At 45.3% G+C, this 22,577-nt stretch overlaps 1 protein-coding gene across 1 annotated transcript in view; it reads left to right on the top strand.

The window, feature by feature from the left end:
• Nucleotides 1-22,577, top strand: part of ABCC5 (ATP binding cassette subfamily C member 5) — a 54,761-nt gene that overhangs the window by 25,146 nt on the left and 7,038 nt on the right. The window contains exons 8-19 of the mRNA XM_015831702.1: nucleotides 2,117-2,320; nucleotides 3,806-3,949; nucleotides 6,339-6,441; nucleotides 7,971-8,155; nucleotides 10,151-10,297; nucleotides 11,173-11,302; nucleotides 12,602-12,755; nucleotides 13,336-13,464; nucleotides 15,108-15,294; nucleotides 16,286-16,375; nucleotides 18,293-18,482; nucleotides 21,912-22,066. Of these exons, the coding sequence (XP_015687188.1) occupies nucleotides 2,117-2,320; nucleotides 3,806-3,949; nucleotides 6,339-6,441; nucleotides 7,971-8,155; nucleotides 10,151-10,297; nucleotides 11,173-11,302; nucleotides 12,602-12,755; nucleotides 13,336-13,464; nucleotides 15,108-15,294; nucleotides 16,286-16,375; nucleotides 18,293-18,482; nucleotides 21,912-22,066 (1,818 nt within the window). The remainder of the gene's footprint in view (nucleotides 1-2,116; nucleotides 2,321-3,805; nucleotides 3,950-6,338; nucleotides 6,442-7,970; nucleotides 8,156-10,150; nucleotides 10,298-11,172; nucleotides 11,303-12,601; nucleotides 12,756-13,335; nucleotides 13,465-15,107; nucleotides 15,295-16,285; nucleotides 16,376-18,292; nucleotides 18,483-21,911; nucleotides 22,067-22,577) is intronic.

Here is a 22,577-nt window from a genome sequence, read left to right as displayed (position 1 = left end):
TCAAAGCAATTAGTTAATTGGCCTAACAGTCACAATTCTACCTGGGGCAAAACCAGATAAATTTCTAAATGTCCCAGTGGGGCAGATGTGTCTGAGATACATTTTCTAAATCTGTCTTTCACTCTTTAAACAGGCCCTGGGGAAATGCTATAGGGGCGGAATTAGTCCCATTTAACTTGGAAATGGTCTCTTTACTGCTTTTTAAAAATATGTATATTCATCTATACATATATGTATATATATATAGGTACAATATGGTGTTGAGTGATTGCTGTCTCCGACCTGATCTGGCTATCCTGCCAAACGGGGATCTGACTGAGGTAAGAATCTTGCTTAACTGAGGTAAGAATCTTGCTTGACTGAGGCAAGAGTCTTGCTTGACTGAGGTAAGAATCTTGCTGAGGTAAGAATCTCGCTTGCTTCCCTCTACCCATGTGTAGAGGGAAAATGTGTGACATGCTTAGGGGTTGATAAACAGCTTTTCCTGTGAATTTCATTACATCCTTAACTACTTAATATGTCATCAGACTAAAATATGAGACCTGTTTACCTTGCTATGTCATTAATGGTTTCAAGGGTTAACGTCAGGCAAGAAAGACCAGATCTACATGTGTGAAGGTCCAATTAAACTAATTTATAGATAATCATGCCTGTGCACAGAAATATTCTCAACTTATGGTCAGCACCTGCTTGGAGTCAAATAAGAGTCAAGGGAATTCAAGGGAAGTTAGACTTAATTTGTTTGTGGCTACGCAGGGATTCTAGGCTGATCCCTCTTTTAACTCCACCTCCAGTTTCTGCCACTTCTTCTTTTATAGTTATTTCACAAAATAATAATTAGGGCACGTCCTGTTGTACTTTGAGGAGAGAGTTCTCAAAACAGGTGCTTTGCCAGCCTGCTTTGTGATGGGGATGGGCAGTTTCAAATTTTTTAAATAAATTATGTTCCTGGTGGTACAAAACGGTAGATACCTTAAGTGAGGGGTGAGTTTAATAAGGCATTTATTGCTAAGGAAAGATTATTTTCATGGAAAGAGCAGGTTCTGTCTGTTGTTTCAAGTTAAATTCAATTGATGGAAATATTATAAAATGCTTTTTGAGTGGCAGCACCCAAACTGTACAATTTCCTCCCAAAGAAGCAAGGGCCAACTCCATCTTTGGAAGTTTTAGGTAATAAGAAACATTCCTGCTTTAAATGTGTTTGAAACCTTTATTTGACTCCTTTTTGCTTTTTAGAAGGACAGTTTCCATTTCATTTCTAATTTCTTAGGGTCAGAAAGTGGTTGAAAAGACCCCCCCCCAATTGATAAAATACAACTGAATGTAGCCTTGGATGTAGTTCCACTTCTCATTTCAGTTTAATTGCAAAATTATCTAACTGCATTAAAATGAGTTGGATGCCCATGCACTGATGATCACTGATGTTCTTTTAAATAGGCATCTGCTGTTTTCTGTTAATTATTATGTTTCCGTTGTTTTCAAATATGTTAAGAAGCCTTGTCTCAAAAATTCCTTAAACAAGCATTCTTTAAGTAAATGACAGGATGCATGCATTAAGTAGGCTATGGTGCTGGATAGTTTGTTTCTGTAGGAACTGAGCTTTGGATCTTTGCTATCAAATTCAGTAAATAGTTTCCGGTTGTCAACTGTCCAGTTGGCATTTCCAGAAAAAGAAACTCCTGGGACACGATTTTACCAAGAGTATAATACTTTACTGAAAATTTACATTGGCAGAGAAGAAGCAAAACCAACTCTGGTTTTCCTGCTCAAAAGCTTACTTAATTAAACAATAGATTCCCTCGCCCCCACCCATTGGGGGTTCACATTATCCAATAGTAACACTTCTTCTTCTTATGGGAAAAGTCCACTTCATTAGTGACCTTGGCTTTATCAGCTCCAAGCTCTCAGAGATGCCTGGTTGCCTAGCTACCATCCCTCCCACTTTTGCATCCCACAACTTTGTCAAACTGTGAGCCGAAGAGAAAGTAGGTGAAAGCGTGAATTCTGTTAAATTATTTGAATCCTGCTTTGAATTTTGGACAAATGGCAGGATTGATAAGAAGTTCTGCCGTGCCTTACCCAAGCAAATACTTGAAACAAGACATGTTTTATTTAGATTGGTGAGCGGGGCGCGAACTTGAGTGGGGGGCAGCGCCAACGGATCAGCCTTGCCCGTGCGCTGTACAGCGACAAGAGCATTTTCATCCTCGATGACCCGTTGAGTGCCTTGGATGCCCACGTTGGAAACCACATCTTCAACAGTGCAATCCGGAAGCACCTGAGGACCAAAACAGTTGTGTTCATCACACACCAGCTCCAGGTAGGCTGACCGTGTCCTCTTGCTCTGTTCTGCTCGGGAGTTTATTGGCTGAATAAATGTGGGCGACTGTAACTTTCTGCTGTCCAGAGGGAACTCTTTAATTTAATCAACCTAATTGGGTTACTGCCTCACAGAGGAAATAAAAATACAGAGGATTTAAGCCTGAGTGTATTTGAGAATCAAAAGCAGCCAAAAGTGAGAAGGAAAAGCAAGCAGTTTGTTTACTGATTTGCAAAAGGGTATACTCTGCATTTATAGTGCATACCGGTGGTCCTCGACTTATAGACATTTGTTTACGCATCGTTTGAAGTTAACAACAGCGCTGGGGAAAAAAATGACTGAGGACCGTTTTTCACACTTACATCCGTTGCAGCATTTCCATGGTCACATGATCAGGATTTGAACGCTTGGCAACTGGCATGTATTTATGGCAGTTGCACTGTCCCAGGGTCATGTGATCACCATTGGTAACCTTCCCAGCCAGCTTCAGACAATCAAATTCAGTGAGGGAAGCTGGATTCACTTAATCACCAATGATTCGGTTAACAACTTCAGTGATTCACTTAACAACTGTGGCAAGAAAGGTCGTAAAAGGGGGCAAAACTCACTTAACCACCGTCTTGTTTGCAGTGGAAATTTTGGGTTCAATTGTGGTTGTAAGTTGAGGACTACCTGTATGGACTGCTTCTATACAAATTATGATGGGATGGAAAGATTTTTTCCCCCATGTGCTTCCACATTTTAGAAAAATCTAGTAGCTTATTTAATGCAGAGGTCCCCAACCTTTTGGGCACCAGGGACCGGTTCCGTGGAGAAAGGTTTTTCCACGGACCGGAGAGTGCGTGCTTTTGTGTGCTGCCTGCATCCCACGGATGGGGCTTTGCTTGTTTGTGTGGACCGGTTGCTGGCGTGCCATGGCCCAGTACCGGTCCATGGACTGGGGGTTGGGGACCCCTGATTTAATGAATCTGAGATGTTTTGCTAAAGAGATAGAAAGCCAGCTCAAGATGAATGGATGCAAATATTGCTTCTGCACATAATCAGAGATGTTATTAATCTTGTCGGCCTTGCAGGGTTGTGATAGTGCCTAATATAAGAAAAATGAAAATGGGTGGGATTTAGGAAGGAGGAACTCTATGGCTCATGAGACTTGCATGGTGAATGGGTGGCCGCACCGAATGAACGAACAAATAGAAATATAGAAAACTGACAGCAGAAAAAGACCTCCTGGTCCCTGGAGTTTGGCTTTTGAGGAGTTCTTTGTTGTTGTTTTTCACCTCTGGGACTGTTGCAGCATCCCCCTGGCCATGTGATCAAAACTCGCCAGAGGGTTGGCAACTGGCGTGTGTTTGTGTTAGCTGCACTGTCCCGGAGTCATGTGTAACCTTCCCACCAGCATTCATTTTTTAATTATTGTGGGTTTTTTTACATTTTGGTGGCATGATCGGTCCCCCTCACTATGAATGTTCCTCTTCTTTTTATCAGTATCTTGTGGATTGCGATGAAGTGATTTTCGTGAAGGAAGGCTGCATCACTGAGAGAGGAAGCCATGAAGACTTGATGAATCTGAATGGCGACTATGCAGCCATTTTCAATAGCTTGCAGCTGGGAGAAACACCACACATTGAGGTATTTTTTTTTCTGTGCTACGGTTCTTGTCCTAAACAGCAATAAAGTCATATGTAAATTACCCTAAAGCCCAATAACTTATTCTTTATTACAAGCCATTCACATAATAGCAAAATTATTGTGTTGTTGTTAGTTGCAAAGTCGTATCTGACCCATCGCGACCCCATGGACAACGTTCCTCCAGGCATTCCTGTCCTCTACCATCTTCTGGAGTCCATTTAAGTTCACACCTACTGCTTCAGTGACTCCATCCAGTCACCTCGTTCTCTGTCGTCCCCTTCTTCACTTGCCCTCCATCTTTCCCAGCATTAGTCTCTTCTCCAGTGAGTCCTTCCTTCTCATTAGGTGGCCAAAATAATTGAGTTTCAACTTGAGGATCTGGCCTTCTAAAGAGCAGTCGGGGTTGATCTCCTCTAGGACTGACCGGTTTGATCGCCTTGCAGTCCAGGGGACTCGCAGTAGTCTTCTCCAGCACCATAGTTCAAAGGCCTCCATTCTTTGGCGCTCAGCCTTTCTTATGGTCCAACTTTCACAGCCATACATTGCAACTGGGAAAACCGTGGCCTTGACTATACATACTTTTGTTGGCGGGGTTATTGTGTAGGCTTGTAATATCTTTTCTAGACCAAGATGGAGACTGGGTAAACCTCTCACTTCTGTGAATTGCCAGCCATTTTGCTGATAACTGATTATCTTCCTTTTAGCCCTCCACTGAAAAGGTTCTAGCTGCCATACACCCCAAAGAACAAATGTACAATAAACAATTATTCAAATGAAAACATGGTCCATGTTTTTTTACTCAGTGGCTGGCAGAAAGAGAGGGAAATTTCTATTGAAGTCAGTCTTTAAGAGGGCAGTCAGAATAACAGAACAACAGAGTAGGAAGAGACCTGGGAGATCTCCAACCTTTTCGGCTTTGCGGACGAGCAGGGGGGGTGGGGATGGTTCCTTGCGAGCGGCGGACAAACACGCATGAACAGCTCCATTGACACAAGTGGTGGGCACACGAACCCGCCGCTCACACAAATGGAGCACGCGCACGCACTCACCCGCTGTTCATGTAAGTGGGAATGTGCCCACCGCTTCTGCGGCCCGGTTCTAAATGGCTCAAGGACCAGAAGTGGGCTGCGGGCTGGAGGTTGGGACCCCAGTTCTAGTCCAACCCCACTGCTCATGCAGGAAACTCTGTATAATTTCAGACAAGTGGCTGTCTAATCCTACCATGTTTTCCCCAAAAATAAGACCAGGTCTTTTATTAATTTTTGCTCCAAAAGACACAAGAGGGCTTGTTTTCCGGTTGGGTCTTATATTCGGGGAATATACGGTACTAAATATGTCCCACCTGGCTGACGATTTTAACGGGGGCTTATTTTGGGGATGGGGCTTATATTATGAGCATCCTGAAAAAATCATGCTATTTTCCAGTTGGGTCTTATTTTCGGGAAAACACAGTAGCATACGGGTTCTAGTATATTATAGCAGGGCTTTTCAACTTTTTCACCCATTGTACCACTTTTAGGATATGGCAATATCCAAGTACCACCAGTCACCTAGCATGGTGTCAAAAACTTGATGACCCCCCCCCAAAAAAAGTGATAAAGTACAGGTAGTCCTCGACTGTCAACAGTTTGCTTAGTGACTGTTCGAAATTACAATGGCACTGAAAAAAGTGCCCGCCAAGCCACAGCCGAGCAAGACACTTGCTTGCCCGCCCGGCCACGCTCTTCCTCCTGTCTGAGGTTTTCATTGTTGTGAGCATTTCTGTTGAGTATTGGCAGCGGGGTGTGTGTGTTTGGTTTTTATTCCCCCCCCATCTGCTGGGTGGTTGCAGCAGGTTTTGGTCACTTCACATGACCCTGGGACACTGTGACCGTCATAAATATGAATCAGTTGCCAAGCATCTGAATGTAAATCACAAGACCCTGGAGAGGCTGCAACATTCCAGCTGATCGGCGCTTCCTCTGGGCTCAGCAGAAGTGTCAGGATCAGTGCTGTTTTCCAGCTGATTGGTGCTTTAGGGCTCAGCAGAAGCACCAGGATCAGTGCCGAGCTCCAGCTGGAGCCTGGCGCTGATCCTGGCGCTTCCGCTGAGCCCTGACAGCCCTGCAGCTCCAGCCATCTCTCGCTCAGGCTTGTGCGGTGCTGCCACCGGTTCAGCTCATTCCCCTCCCCCGCTACCACTTTTCTAGGATGGTTGCATACCACCTGCCAGGTGCCCATGTACCACAGGGGGTACCCGTACCACTGGTTGAAAAGCCCTGTATTATAGGACATCCATTTATGGAGGCTTTAACTAGGCCCTTTTCCTTCTTCTGGGGAATGTGGTATCATGTTTTACTTGCAAAGTTGAGGCAGGCTGAATCTGAGTTACCTCCTCTCTCTGTTGCAGGTTAACTTAAAGAAGACCGCAAACAGTTCGTTGAAAAGACTCCCGGAGAAAGGCGCCAAAACGGGATCCGTGAAGAAAGAGAAAGTAGTCAAGAAGGAAGAAGGTACAGGTTGTTATCCAAAAACGCAAATTTCACTTCTACCCACCTTGTTGTGTGTGCAGGTATTCTGTTAACAATTCAGTAGGTTCCGGATGATCTTAGTGGATCTGAGCTCAGACTAGATCTTGCCTTCTTTCTTTTACCCACAAAGACTAGTGCTAATTTTTGAAGCAGCGTGCTTCCTCGGTCTCCAAAATGAGCACAGTAATCTAAGCAAGAGTTTAGAATAGTTTAAGTCGGTGTTTCTCAACCTTGGCAACTTTACGATGTGTGGACTTCAACTCCCAGAATTCTCCAGCTAGCGTTGCTAGCTGGAGAATTTTAGGAGTTGAAGTCCACACATCGTAAAGTTGCCAAGGTTGAGAAACACTGGTTTAAGTCATGTGTAGGAAAATTTAACCAGGGTTTAATCCTAGCCTATTTACAGATTTTGGTTGGCTACATTTGAATGCTGTCTGTGTGTATAAAGCATTTTCAGGGAACTTCGTACACGTAGTCCTCGAGTTATGAGTGGAATGGAGCCTGCACATTCCACTTGTAACTCCAAAACTCGTAGAGAGAATCTCGTGCCTCGAACGAGATCGCTCCCTTGCTCGTTAAAATGCTCGTGGCTCAAGTGCCCATGAGGTATCTGAAGGTGGGGAAGGCCATGGGGGGCCTAGTGATGGAACAGGCCCCCAAGGCCTCCCCGACCAAGATACCTCATGCTTCCCCCTCGCTTCTTGCCGCACCGGACTCACTCACCTTGAAAAGATCCGTCTCCTCTCTGCCACGGTTCCTGCTTTTGAGGGACAGGAGAGTCGATGGAAGCCTCTGGGTGCCGTAATATCGCGCGAGTTCAGGCACTGATCCTCTTTCGCAGAGAATGGGTGCCTGAATTCTCGCGCTCTTTGCGGTGCCTGCCTCCTGCTTCCCTCCAACTCCGGAGCCACGTGGCCGCTGCCCCCAGAACAGAGATGATGGGGGGCTTCTGCATGCCTCTGGAGTTTGGATCCAGGCTTTGGAAGGGTCTTACAAACCATTTGCGCCAGGAACGGAGGCCGGGGGGGCTTCTGAATGCCTCCGGACGTTGGGCCCAGCCCTCAGAGGACTGCTCCAAGCCGTTTGCGCCCAGAAAAGAGCTTCCAGAGATTGGATCCAAGCCTCGGAGGCATGCAGAAGCCTCCACGTGATCAAATTTCTGGTGCCTGGCAACCCGCATTGTACTTAACGACGGTTGCATTGTCCCGGGGGTCCTCAAATCACCCTTTGGCGACCTTCCCAGCTGACTTTCAACAAGCAGAATCGATGGGAGAAGCCAGCTTTGCTTAACGACCACCCGGTTCCGCTAACAGCGGCAGTGACTGCTTAAACAACTGTGGCAAAAAGGGTTGCAAAATGGAACACTTAGCAACCGCCTTGCTTAAAAGTCGAAATCTTGAGACTCAGTTTTGGAGGCCAGCTGAGGACCGCCTGTCATCTAGTGTGGATTGGGGTTTGTTGAATTCTCTCTGCTTCACCTTCTCCTCTGCCCATCCCTCCCTGTGCTTTAGTTCAGCTCATGCAGGTGGAAGAGAAAGGCAAAGGGTCTGTCCCCTGGTCGGTTTATTGGGTCTACATCCAAGCAGCTGGAGGCCCGGTGGCTTTCCTGACCATCATGGCGCTCTTCGTACTGAACGTGGGCAGCACGGCCTTCAGCAACTGGTGGCTGAGCTACTGGATCAAGCAAGGCAGCGGGGTAAGAACAACCAGCATCTTTGCATTTGTTTATTTCTTTGATTCCTGTAGCCGCCCACCTCGATAAATGACTCTGGGCAGCTTACAATTCAAAACTTAGACCGTGGGACCTCGGTACTCGGCTGTTTCAACACTCGTCGCATCTGGTACTTGACGCATTTTGATGCAAAAATGTTGTCCTGCTACTCATCGTTTGTCTGGTACTTGACGCCCTGCAAAAGGAAGTGGGGGGGGGACAGCCACAGAGGGCGGACAGGAAGTAAGCCATGCTGGGAAGGTCACTGACATAGGAAAAGGGACAGATAGGAAATTCTTTCCGGTCAAAACAAAGGTTCACATAGTAAGTCGCATGGTTTGTTTGGTACTCGTCCTTTTTAGTACTCTTCGCGCCTTCCAGAACCAGTTAAAGACTAGTATGGAGGTACCACTATATTACTATTAAAAATTTAAAAAACATTTTAAGCCAATAAAAACAGAAAAAGAAAGATTTAAAACAGTAGAGAACCTTAAAACATCTAATTCGAAGTACACACTGGCCCGTTAACAATACAGCCAGGAGGAGGGGCCCTTGGCGCATGTGGCGCCCCAGGCTTGGGAGCATAGTAGCCCTGTTCTTGGAGCTTTACAAAAGGCTAACAGGGTTGGGACTGTTCTAATCTCCGAAGGGAGAATGTTCCATAGAGCAGAGGCCGCTGCAGAAAAAGAATTGCCCTTTGTTTAAGGCAGGGGTGGGCAACCTTGGCTCTTTTATGACTCGTGGACATCAACTCCCAGAATTCCTGAGCCAGCAGGGCTCAGCTTAGAAACCTCTCCCTTTCCCCTCAGCATGGCTGGCTCAGGAATTCTGGGAGTTGAAGTCCACGAGTCATAATAGAGCCAAGGTTGCCTATTCCTGTCCTAGTGATTGACAAATCACCCAGTCATCTTTCGTGCCTAAGGCGGGACTAGAACTCACCGTCTCCTGGTAAATGGCGTGAAGTCCCCCAGCCGGCTTTCATTGCTAAGACAGGACTAAAACTCACCATCTCCCAGTTCCTAGCCTGGTGCCTTCACCTGGCTAAAATTATCCCGGGAGAGCGAAAGATTGAAGCGAGCCAAGGGCTATGGGAGAAAACTCTGCTAAATGCAAGCATACACACACACATGCGCTCACTAGCCAGGATTTAATAAACTACAGCTGCATTCAGAGAGACCATAAACTCCTGTAAACTGTAAACTGCACAGAGTCAGTTTGAAAGGAGAAGGGTGACAAATACATTTAATAAATAAATAAAGGGAGGATGTTCCATAGAGCAGAGGCCGCTGCAGAAAAAGAATTGCCCTTCGTTTAAGGCAGGGGTGGGGAACCTTGGCTCTTTTATGACTAGTGGACTTCAACTCCCAGAATTCCTAAGCCAGCATGGCTCAGCTTGGAAACCTCTCCCTTTCCCCTCAGCATGGCTGGCTCAGGAATTCTGGGAGTTGAAGTCCATGAGTCATAAAAGAGCCACGGTTGCCTATCCCTGGTTTAAGGGAAGTTCCAAGATCATTGTTCTGTTTGTAAATAAGGAAGCAAATAATATGTTGTGTGTGTGAATTGTTATTGAACAAACAGTGCAACGGCAACAGTGTGCTCAAGCTAGTATTCTGGTTCTAGTGATTCTCGGATTCTGGAACTAGTAATCAGTGGAATGGCTTGCCACAAGAAGTGGTGGGTGCTCCAACACTGGAGGTTTTTAAGAAGAGACTGGACAACCATTTGTCTGAAAGGGTACACGTAGTCCTCGACTTACAACAGTTCTTTTAGTGACAGTTTGATGTTACAGCAGCACTGAAAAATTCTGAGAGTTGAAGTACACAAGTCTTAAAGTTGCCAAGGTTAGAGACCCCTGGGCAAAATCACGGACAAGGTATCGTGTGGATTTCTTAGCTGCATTTATGAGATGGGCCAACATGTATCTTATTTCTTTCTTAATCATGAAACTTGTTCTTTTCTATTTTTTTTAAACAAACCCAGAACACGACTGTGACGTTGGGGAATGAAACCATGGTGAGCAACAGTATGAAGGATAACCCTCACATGCGTTACTATGCCGGCATTTATGCACTCTCCATGGGAGTCATGCTGATTCTGAAGGCCGTTCGTGGTGTTGCCTTTGTCAAGGTAGGTATTTGTGTAAGGAGAACAACACAATTCTAGGCCGCATTAACAGAGGGATAGAATTAAGATCACATGAAACGTTACTAGCACTTTATATAAGGCCTTGGTAAGACCACACTTGGGATATTGCATGCAGTTTTGGTCACCACGATGTAAAAAAGATGTTGAGACTCTATGTAAAGTACAGAGAAGAGCAACAAAGATGATCAGGGGACTGGAGGCTAAAACATATAAGGAACGGTTGCTGGAATTGGGTATGTCTAGTTTAATGAAGAGAAGGACGAGGGGGGACAGGACAGCAGTGTTCCAATATCTCGGGCTGCCACAAAGAAGAGGGAGTCAAGCTATTCTCCAAGGCGCCTGAAGGCAGGACAAGAAGCAACGCATGGAAACTAATCAAGGAGAGAAGCAACCTAGAACTAAGGAGAAACTTCCTGACAGTTAGAACAATTAACCAGTGGAACAACCTGCCTCCAGAAGTGGTGAATGCTCCAACACTGGAGGTTTTTAAAGAAGAGACTGGACAGCCATTTGTCTAAAATGGTATGGGGTTTCCTGCCTGAGCAGGGGGTTGGACTAGAAGACCTCCAAGGTCCCTTCCAACTCTGTTATTCTGTCAGCAAAATAATTCTCCTTTCTTTTTCTCATCCTGCTATTCCACCCTGTTTCCACAAAAGGAACTGCCTTCATTTCCTGATTTCTCCTTCCGTAGCTTGATGTCATCTCATAAATATGGTGGAAGGCATTTGTAGTGTAGTGTAGTGTAGTGTAGTGTAGTGTAGTCCCCTTCCCCTGCAGCCCCTTCTGGTCATTTGTGAATTTTCTTTGAAAACTCCGGAGTGCCTGGTTCCAACAGTCCTCTTCTATGGTCACTACAGGGGACATTGCGGGCCTCCTCCAGGCTGCACGACGAACTCTTCCGACGGATCCTCCGTAGCCCAATGAAGTTTTTCGACACCACACCTGCGGGGCGGATTCTCAATCGGTTCTCCAAAGATATGGATGAAGGTAACAAACTCTCCTCTCGTAACCTGTTGGTGCTCATACAGGTGGCCTTTGACTGAGAACCATTCATTTAATGACTTCAAAATTACAATGGCACTGAAAAAAGTGACCTGTGACACGGTTTTTTTACACACATGCCCCCGTTTTCGCGCTTAACGACCGTTGCAGCATTCCCCACAGTCACGTGATCAAACAGGAAAGCTGTCTTTGGAACGGTGCCAGTTTATGTCACACCACGTTGTTGGGGATAAAAACCGGAAGAGGGTGTGCTATGTATTTCGTTTTGAATTTCTAGCAGAAGCGCAAGTTATAAATCTAAGACACAACGTGATGAATGAGGTAGACCCATTTGGTCAACTCACTGCTGACTTTTCATTGAAGGAAGGCTAACGTTCAGTTGCATATAGCGCTTAGCGAAAGCCCTTGAAGGTGTTCACCATTTGGGGCAAGACTTCCTGAAATAATGAAATCCAGTAGCTGTTGGCACTTTGTTAAGGGAATCTGGCTCTTGAACCCTTCTGAATAGACAAATTGTTGAAAGCAGAGTAGGAGGGCCCTGAGTGAATCTTACCTGGGCTGGCCTTACCTGAATCTCTCCTGGGCTGGACAGGAGAGGCTCTATAACAAGGTGTTGTCCTCGCCCACCAGCCGTGTTGTGTATATGTATAGGATATTACGGTTATATTTTTATCCCGCTTTTATATAAATAACCAAAGATGGGAAACATACCTCATCCTCCTTTTTCCCCACAACAACAACCCTGTGGTGTGGATTGGGCTGAGAGAGAATGACTGGCCCAAAGTCAACCAGCTGGCTATCATGGCTAAGGCGGGACTAGAACTCACCGTCTCCAGGTGATTGGCCCAAAGTCACCCAGCTGGCTTTCATACCTAAGGCAGAACTAGAACTCACCGTCTCCAGGTGATTGGTCCACAGTCACCCAGCTGGCTCTCATGCTTAAGGCAGGACTAGAACTCACAGTCTCCTGGTGATTGGTCCACAGTCAACCAGCCAGCTTTCATGTCTAAGGCGGAACTAGAACTCAAGGTCTCCTGGTGATTGGCCAAAAGTTATCCAACCAGCTTTCATGCCTAAGGGTGGGGGACTAGAACTCAAGCTGTCCTGGTGATTGCCCCAAAGTCACCCACTTGACTTTCACGCTTAGGGGAGGCCTAGAATTCAGACTCCCCTGGTTTCTAGGCCAGCACCGTCACTATTGCGCCTAACTCGGTTGTCGATATTGTTCACCTTGGTGAGAATTTGAGCCTATGCTAATCAGCTGGGTCTGTCCATCTCTTCCAGTTGATGTCCGCCTGCCTTTTCAAGCTGAAATGTTCATACAGAATGTCATCCTGGTGTTCTTCTGCGTGGGAGTGATCTCTGGCGTCTTTCCATGGTTCCTAATGGCAGTGGGTCCCCTCGTGGTTCTTTTCACCATTCTTCATGTTGTGTCTAGGTAAGAGCAGCAATTGTTATGGGTCATTTAAGACATTGTTCACCTAATGAGAAGGAAGGACTCACTGGAGAAGAGCCTGATGCTGGGAAAGATTGAGGGCAACAGAAGAAGGGGATGACGGAGAATGAGGTGGATGGATGGAGTCACCGAAGCAGTACGTGTGAGCTTAAATAGACTCCAGAAGATGGTAGAGGACAGGAAGACCTGGAGGAAATTTGTACATGGGGTCGCGATGCGTCGGACACGACTTCGCAACTAACAATAACAAAGACATTGTTAGCCTTGAGGGTCTTCCATAACTTGGTGTTACTTCATTGGTTGCCAGCTGCTTCCAAAACCAATTCGGGCTAAAGCAGGGGCCTTCAAACTTGGCCCTGTTATGACTGGTGGACTTCAACTCCTAGAATTCCTCAGCCAGGCACGTGTGCCTGGCTGAGGAATTCTGGGAGTTGAAGTCCACCAGTCATAACAGGGCCAAGTTTGAAGACCCCTGGGCTAAAGCATCCAATGACTGGTTGTTCTCATATTTTTGTTAGACCTTTACTTCCAGTTGGTTGTGGGTTTTTTTTTTTGTACACAGAGTGTTCATTCGGGAGTTGAAACGACTGGACAACATTACGCAGTCTCCATTTATTTCTCACATCACTTCAAGCATTCAAGGTCTCTCCACCATCCACGCCTACAATAAAGGAGAGGAATTCCTATACAAGTGAGTCTGTTTCTTTTCTGACGTTCAGTCTTAGCTGCTACAAAACAGACAAGCCAGGATTTTTTTAAAAAAAGTTGGGTTTATTGCACAAGCGATAGTGGCTTAATTCACTCCGAATGCCAGTTCATCTAGAAGTAGTGATAATATTTCAGATGAACTGGTTCAAAAGCTGCTGTCTTAATTTGCTAGCAGTCACGTGCATCCTGTTTTGTGAAACTTCTCCTCCAACTCAGGTTAAAAATGAGATACGGGTCGTCCTTGATTTACGACCGCAACTGAGTCCAAAACGTCCATTCCTAAGCAAGACTGTTGTTAAGTGAGTTTGGTCCCATTTTACAACCTTTCGTGCCACAATTGTTAAGTAAATCACTGCAGTTGTTAAGTTAGTGACGATTGTTAAGTGACTCTGCCTTCCCCCATTGACTTTCCTTGTCAGAAATCAGATGATGGGATTTACCAGAGGGAATATTTAAAAATTAAACATCGGTTTGAATATGGTTAAAGAAATAGAAAGGTTTTGGATATAAACGAAGATTAGTTTAAGAGGGATGAACCCCTCAAGTAACATAGTATTTTTTTTTCTTTCTTTTTTCTTTTGTGTTTTGTTTTTTGACATGAGAAATATAAAAATGTTGGGACGGTTTATATATAGAAAAGAAATGTTTTCTCTGTTTTCTTTTCTTTTAAGATATGAGAAATGTAAAAAAGTGTTGGGATGGCTTGTATGAGAAAAAAGACTTAAATACTTAAGCGTAATCCATTCTGAGAAAATCTTAACCAGTCAGAATGTTTTGAATATTGTGAGGAAAACAAATTTAAATAAGAATTTTGTAAACAGGATCCGTGACGAGGCAATCGAGACGATCAATTAGAAAAGAAGCTTTATATTGATGTGGTTATTGTTTGCAGAAAGATGAGAAAAATATCTATATTTAATTGTCATTTATTTAAATAATAAGAACTGTATTAAGGTTGGCAAAAGAGAACATTATTAGAAGAAGAGAAAATCAAGCAAAAGGGGAATCACGTGACCCCCCCAGGGGACACGGCAACCGTCCTAAATACATGGCAGTTGCCAAACATTCAAATTTTGATCACCCGATCTTGGGGAAGGCTGGAATGATCATTAAGTGTGAAAAACAATCATAGGTCACTTTTTTGGGTATCGTTGTAGTTTTAGACAGTCACTAAAATGAATGTGTCATGTTCCGATAGATGAGACCGGTAGAAATAAGAACTCTGAGGCAATTGCTTTCCTCAAAGAACAATTTTAATGGCTGCATAATATCAGCACGAACATAGGTGAAACCAAGACCGGAAGTCCCCCCCCCCAAAAAAAAGGTTACAAAGTAAAAGTTAAACTCCCCACCCATTAAATATGTAATAAATCACTTTCTCCAATTAACACCTTAGACGGGCTCTCTACTGGTAATTCTAGCCCGCCAAACACTTGAGCGATTTGACCTTGGTTCCCACAGGAAAGTTATTGTTTTGTCTGAAACAGAAGAATGCATTTTCCCTCCTTCCAAAGCTGCGGCAAGCCGATAAACAAAGGAAGGTGGCTGTGTGACCAAAAAGTAGTTTTGTAGGTTTGACAGAACACCTGTACCTGCATTTTAATTGTAAATATTTTCTGCTTCTAGATATCAGCAACTGCTGGATGATAATCAGGCGCCATTCTTCTTGTTCAGCTGTGCGATGCGCTGGCTGGCTGTGAGACTGGATATTGTCAGCATCGCCCTCATTATAACCACTGGCTTAATGATCATCTTAATGCACGGCCAAATCCCACCCGCGTACGCTGGGCTCGCCATCTCCTATGCGGTTCAGGTGAATGCTCCTCTTGTATGTCAAAACAAAGTTGCCTTTTGGAACTCCACAGTGCAAGCTGGGCCCAGTCACAAGGGCGTTGTTGAATTGATTTTATATCACAGTAGTCCTTGACTTACGAGCGTTTGCTGAGCAACCAGTCAAAGTTAGGATGGACTTACCTCCTAGGGGGTACTTATGCCCTGGATTCCAAGTTCTGATCGACGGAGCCTCCCTCCCCCCCAAACACATAGTGGTGTGCATAGGACTGCAACGGGCACTTGGCAAGCAGGCTGCATTTACAACCTTTTGCGGTATCTTGTGATTGCGTGACCCACGTTTTACAGCTGTTTGGCTGAAAACTGGCATCTGCTTCCCGTTTTCAGAAAGAACAACCCATCGCAAATTATGGGTTCCCTTAATGACCGCCACAAGAAAAGGTCGTAAAATCTGTAACCACTCTCACAACTTAACGACCGTAATGGGCAGGCTTCATTACGGTCATAACATGAGGACTAGCTAAAGAGACTAACAAGTAGCACCCGTCTGCTTGCTCCTCTGTCCATCAAAAATCCTACGACACTGAAAATATGTAGTGGGGACACTGTGGAATATTTATGAACATCCTCTGTTAAAATGGCTTGTTTGGAAGAAAAAGTGCCTGTGGATTAAAAAAATAAAAAACCTCGGAGCTGAGAAAAGGCAGGGATGAGATGTGGCTGAAGAGGCGGTAAGGTGAATAAAATTAACCATAGTTTTTGTCCGTGCTGGCTCTTCTCCATGGAGGTAGCCTTAACAGAACTTGACCACTAACAAGGAACGGAAAGCCTTCAATTTTATGGCACTCCTTTCCTTCCTATTGCAGCGTGGTTCATGATAAAGCCTCACTTAACCGCGCTCATCCGATGGGATTAAGTTGTCCCATAGAGAATCACTCTTGAGGTTTTCACGGCTAATAAGTTGGTTCATGTATCCTAGTGCTGCAAGTAACAGCGATTCGTTTCCTTCTCAGTTAACGGGACTGTTCCAGTTTACGGTCAGGTTGGCTTCGGAGACGGAGGCACGCTTTACATCTGTGGAGAGAATTGACCACTACATCAAGGTATTTAAGATTCTGTCCACTGCCCAATATTTTCCCCGGTGCCTCGCGTCCCCTAGAACAGGGCTTTTCAACCTTTTCAACCATTGTACCACTTTTAGGATATGGCAACATCCGAGTACCACCTGTCGCCTAGCAAGGTGTCAAAAACTTGATGACCCAAAAAAAAAAAAAGGCAAAAAGTGATAAAGTACAGGTAGTCGTCGACTTACAACAGTTCGCTTAATGACTGTTCGAAGTTACAATGGCACTGAAAAAAGTGCCCCCCAAGCCACAGCCAAGCAAGACACCTGCCTGCCTGCCTGCCCGGCGGCGCTCTTCCTCCTGTCCGAGGTTTTCATTGTTGTGAGGCATTTCTGTTGAGGATTGGCAGCGGAGATGGGGTGGGTTTTTTTTATTCCCCTTGTCTGCTGAGTGGTTGCAGCAGGTTTTGGTCACTTCACAAGACCCTGGGACACAGTGACCGACATAAATATGAATCAGTTGCCCAGCATCTGAATGTAAATCACAAGACCCTGGAGAGGCTGCAACATTCCAGCTGATTGGCGCTTGTTCTGGGCTCAGCAGAAGTGCCAGGATCAGTGCTGCTTTCCAGCTGATTGGCGCTTCTTCAGGGCTCAGCAGAAGCGCCAGGATCAGTGCCGAGCTCCAGCTGGAGCCTGGCGCTGATCCTGGCAATTCCGCTGAGCCCTGACAGCCCTGCAGCTCCAGCCATCTCTCGCTCAGGCTTGTGCGGTGCTGCCACCGGTTCAGCTCATTCCCCTCCCCCGCTACCACTTTTCTAGGATGGTCGCGTACCCCCTGCCAGGTGCCCATGTACCACAGGTGGTGCCCGTACCACTGGTTGAAAAGCCCTGCTCTAGAAAGGTGCTCCCTCCTCTTCATTAAGCTCAACCTGATTCTGCAGTATATTCTTAAACCATCCAATCACAGGCCGCCTCAAAGGTGCTTTTCCAAAAGGCAACTGGACTTGCTTAATTCTTCCCTTGAAAAACATTTCGCTTCTCGTCCAAGAAGCTTCTTCGGTTCTAACATCTCCAGACAGTGAACAGATTAAAAGATAAAATCAAAAGGACAGCAGTGAGTGCCATCAAGAAGGATAATGGTGTAAAAATCCAAAACGTTCCTGAAGTGCCTACAAGAATCGCTTGTCAGGAACCAGAAGAAACATAATCTTAACACAAAGGCTAACCTCTCATAGATGAGACAGTGATCAACAAAACAGAGGGAAGTTGATACCTCTTGTAAGAGAAAGATAGTTTGGGCTATTATGTGTGAGGTTCACTCTCCTGAAAAAAGCAGAACAGATGCTTGAGGAATTATTAATACCATTTTGCAAGGCCTTGGTAAGGCCACACTTGGAATACTGCATCTAGTTTTGATCATCACGATGTAAAAAAGATGTTGAGACTCTAGAAAGAGTGCAGAGAAGAGCAACAAAGATGATTAGGGGACTGGAGGCTAAAACATATAAGGAACAGTTGCTGGAATTGGGTATGTCTAGTCTAATGAAGAGAAGGACGAGGGGGGACATGATAGCAGCCTTCCAATATCTCAGGGGCTGCCCCAAAGAAGAGGGAGTCAAGCTATTCTCCAAAGCACCTGAAAGCAGGGCAAGAAGCAATGGATGGAAACTAATCAAGGAGAGAAGCAACCTAGAACTAAGGAGGAATTTCCTGACAGTGGGGACAATTAAACAGGGGAATGGCTTGCCACCAGAAGTTGTGAGTGCTCCATCACTGAAGATTTTAAAGAAGAGATTGGACAACCATTTATCTAAAATGGTATAGGGTTTTCTGCTGAGCAGGGGGTTGGACTAGAAGACCTCCAAGGTCCCTTCCAACTCTGTTATTCTGTTAATCGTTCCTAGACTGCTGCCCGTAATTGACATCTTTTCTCTTCTCTCTCGGTGATTCCCAGACTCTTTCCCTGGAGGCCCCGGCTCGCATCAAGAATAAGGCCCCCCTTCCAGACTGGCCCCACGAAGGAGAAATCCGCTTTGAAAATGCCGAAATGCGTTATCGTGAGAACCTGCCGCTTGTCCTCAAAAAAGTCTGCTTCACCATTAAACCCAAGGAGAAGATCGGAATTGTGGGGAGGACCGGCTCAGGTAAGGCTGGGTGCTGCTCTAGCTGCTCCTGTCTAGATTTTATTTTAAAAAAAAAGCTCACTGGAGCCACCTTTTGGGGATTAGGAGTAGTAAAAAAAACCCAACTATTTCTAAAGAGGAAAAAAAAAATACGCACCTGTATTTCCTGTGCCAAAATAGGTTTTATGAAGATAAAACATTGGATGTTTTTGCATTGACAACAGAGGGAAATGTAGCCATCTTTTACCTTTTGCTTTTAAAGTTAGATGATGCTGGGAGGGGGGATGTGAACGAGAGTCCAGCTAGACATAACAACACTAAACCTAGCCTGAGAATCAAGGTTGTTGTAACCAGAGCTGATAAGGAATTGGCAGGCTGGAGAATTGGAGAGGAAGCCCGTGCTTCAAGCTAATTGGGGAATGTGATTTATGACTGTTAATTGGAGGAGGGAATTCTGCTTTGATACTATGTGCCCAGGGGAGTGGAATTTAGTTTTTGGCTTCCTGCCGATGCTATGCTACTCAAAATAAAGATTCTTTAAGGTAAACAATGCCTCAAAGTTCTTTCGAAGTTTCATCTGTCGGAACCATGACAGGATGACTAATTCACAGTAGCTAGGGTACATGTCTGTTCAGCCAATGCACAAGTGTTGCTTAAGATTTCTCGTTGAAGTATCTCCTAAAAACATCAATGGTTGGATGGTCTGGATGTCACAGGGCATTATAATGCTGTGAGCAAATGGGCCTTCCGTGTAAATACAGGTCGTCCTGGACTTATGACTGAAGTTATGACAGACTTCCCCAAGGGTACTTTCAACCTGTTTCTGAACTCAAAACACTGGACCACTGGATCTTTTTTCTGCCATCAGCTTTCTGTTTCCTTTAACATTGGGTCAGTCACGTGGGTGACCCGGTTTACGACCATCACGACTTGTAACCATTATGGTTGCAAGTTGAGAGCTACCTGCACCTGCTTCTCTGTTCTGAGTGTGCACTTAGCGACTGTTTTCATAGAAGTGGCATTGTAAGGATAAGAAAGGAGAGTCTGGTGTTCTGTGGCCGCAGGGCAATTACTTCTTAAACTATGCCAGTGTGTGTAGACTCCAGACTCCTGCGTAATCATGGATCCTGGGTGTGGGTTTTTTTCTTCTTCTTCTTTCTCTTTGCATTATTCTTTTGTACATTGTCCACTGCATTGTAAAACTCTCGTTTTAAACTCTAAACTGTCTTGGATAAAATAGTATTAAAAAGTAGAACATAGAACGTAGAATCCTAGAGCTAGAAGGGACCTTAGAGATCTTCTAGTCCAACTCCCTGCTCAAGCCAGGAGACCTTATACCGGTAATGGCGAACCTTTTAGAGACCGAGTGCCCAAACTGCAACCCAAAACTCACATATTTATCACAAAGTGCCAGGGCTGCATCAGCATTGTGGTGCCCTCAAGGGGGGTGGGGGTGTGTGTGGCCCACTGGGTGGGTGTGGCTGCATTGGTCACAGCAGACTGGGTGAGCGTGGCCGGGGCCAGTCCCTCGCCATCTCCGGGGCATCCCCGGGGGGCCAACGCCGCTTGCTCGCTCACTTCCTGCCCTGTCACTTCCAAACGCCACGTTCTCGCTACTCTGGCGAACTCTGCTGGGGCAACGGTGTGCGTGCCCACAGAGAGTGGGCATGCCGCTTCTGGCACGCGTGCCGTAGGTTCGCCACCACTGCCTTATACCATCCCAGTGAAATGATTGCCTAGTCTATTTTGGAACACCTCCAGTGATGGAGCACCCACAACACTTGTTGTAGGCAAGCTACAACATAACTCAACTGTATAGCGGTAGCCTTCCACTTACGACTTCAATTGAGCCCCGAATTTCTTTTCTTTTTTTTTAAATAAAAAAGTTTTTATAGGGTTAGGGATAAAATGGGGTCAAGATTAGGATTGAGGTTGGAGTTAGGGTTGGTGTTGGGGTTTTCCCAGGTAACATTTTCAATATTTAGCAAACAGCATATTATCTGGGTACATATAATAATAATAATAATAATAATAATAATAATAATAATAATAATAATAATAATAATAATAATAATAATAATAATAATAATAATGATGATGATGATGATGATGATGATGATGATGATGATGATGATGATGATGATGATAAAGTTGGAAGGGATCTTGGAGGTCATCTAGTCCAACCCCCTGCTCAGGCAGGAAACCCTATACCATTTCGGACAAATGGCTGTCCAGTCTCTTCTTAAAAACTTCCAGTGTTGGAGCATTCACCACTTCTGGAGGCAGGTTGTTCCACTGGTTAATTGTTCTAACTGTCAGGAAGTTTCTCCTTAGTTCTAGGTTGCTTCTCTCCTTGATTAGTTTCCATCCGTTGCTTCTTGTCCTGCCTCCAGGAGTTTTGGAAAATAGCTTGACTCCCTCTTCTTTGGGGCAGCCCCTGAGATATTGGAACACTGCTATCATGTCCCCCCTCTTCCTTCTCTTCATTAAACAGGACATACCCAATTCCAGCAACCGTTCCTTATATGCTTTAGCCTCCAGTCCCCTAATCATCTTTGTTGCTCTTCTCTGTACTCTTTCTAGAGTCTCAACATCTTTTTTACATCGTGGTGACCAAAACTGGATGCAGTGTTCCAAGTGTGGCCTTACCAAGGCCTTGTAAAGTGGTATTAATACTTCACGTGATCTTGATTCTATCCCTCTGTTAATGCAGCCTAACACTGTGTTGGCTTTTAACTAAATAATAGATATAGTTAATAATCATAAACAGTATTAATGAATCAGTCAGTAGCCTACTTCTTACTAATATATATTCAAAATTACGTATCACGTTCCTTTGTCTCTGACTCGTTTTTCTAGCCGTTGGTAAAAGTGATCCCATGTTCTAAATTGAGCCCCAAATTTCTGTTGTTAAGCAAAACGCTTGTTAGGTGAGTTTTGCTCCATTTTACGACCTCTCTTGCCACAGTTGTTAAGGAATCGTTGCAGTTGTTAAGTTAGGAACCTGGTTGTTTAAGTGAACCTGGCTTCCCCCACTGACTTTGCTTGTCAGAAGGTCGCAAAAGGGGATCACGTGACACCCCCGGGACGCTGCGACCGACATAAATACGAGTCCGTTGCCAAGCGTCCGAATTTGGATCACGTGACCATGGGGGGATGCTGCAACGGTTGCAAGTGTGCAAGAATGGTCATAAATCACTTTTTTCACCGCTGCCGTAATTTCGAACAGTCACTAAATGAACGGTTGTTTAAGTTGAGGACTGCCTGCATTCCATTGTTCCGAATGTCAGAAAATGTCTCCTTCCTTCCAGATTGAATCTCTCTTTAACGAGCTTCCGCCATTTTTTTTTAAAGCAGCCGCTAAAGAGCTCCTGTGAGAGCAGATAGGCCAGCCTTGCACGTTCCTCAGTATGGCAGCTGACCGCGATTTCCCTTGTTTTTTTCCCCCAGGAAAATCCTCCTTAGGGATGGCTCTCTTTCGCCTGGTGGAGCTCTCGGGGGGCTGCATTAAAATTGACGGAGTGAAAATCAGCGACATTGGCTTGGCAGATCTTCGGAGCAAGCTTTCCATAATCCCCCAGGAGCCCGTCCTCTTCAGTGGCACTGTGAGGTTGGTATAACAGCAAAGCAAGTGAGAGAGAGAGAGAGGGAAGGAGGGAGGGAGAGAAAGAGAGGGAGAGAGAGAAAGAAAGAGAAAGAGAAAGAGAGAAAGGGAGAGGGAGAGAAAGAGGGAGAAAAGGCGGGAAGAGAGGAAGGGAAAGAGGTAGAAAGAGGGAGAGGGAGAGAAAGAGGGAGAGAAAGAAAGAGGGAGGGAGAGGGAGAGAAGGGGAGAGAGGGGGGAGAGAAAAAGAAAGGGAGAGAAGAGGGGGAGGGAGAAGGAGAGAGGAAGGGAGAAGGAGAGGAAGGGAGAGAGGGAGAAAGAGGGAGAGAAAGGGGGAGAGAGGATGGGAGAGAGAAAAAGAGAAAGGGAGAGAAAGAGGGAAAGAGGGAGAAGGAGAAAAGAAGGAAGAAATGGAGAGGGAGAAGGAGAGAGAAGATGGGAGAGATGGGGGAGAGAAAGAGGGAGAGGGAGAAGGAGAAGGAGAAAGAGGGAGAAGGAGAGAGAGGATGGGAGAG

Source organism: Protobothrops mucrosquamatus, unplaced genomic scaffold (genome assembly GCF_001527695.2).
Source record: "Protobothrops mucrosquamatus isolate PMUCROS unplaced genomic scaffold, P.Mucros_1.0 scaffold_276, whole genome shotgun sequence".
In the NCBI taxonomy this organism is placed as follows: Eukaryota; Metazoa; Chordata; class Lepidosauria; order Squamata; family Viperidae; genus Protobothrops; species Protobothrops mucrosquamatus.
This window is presented reverse-complemented; position numbering and strand designations above follow the sequence as displayed.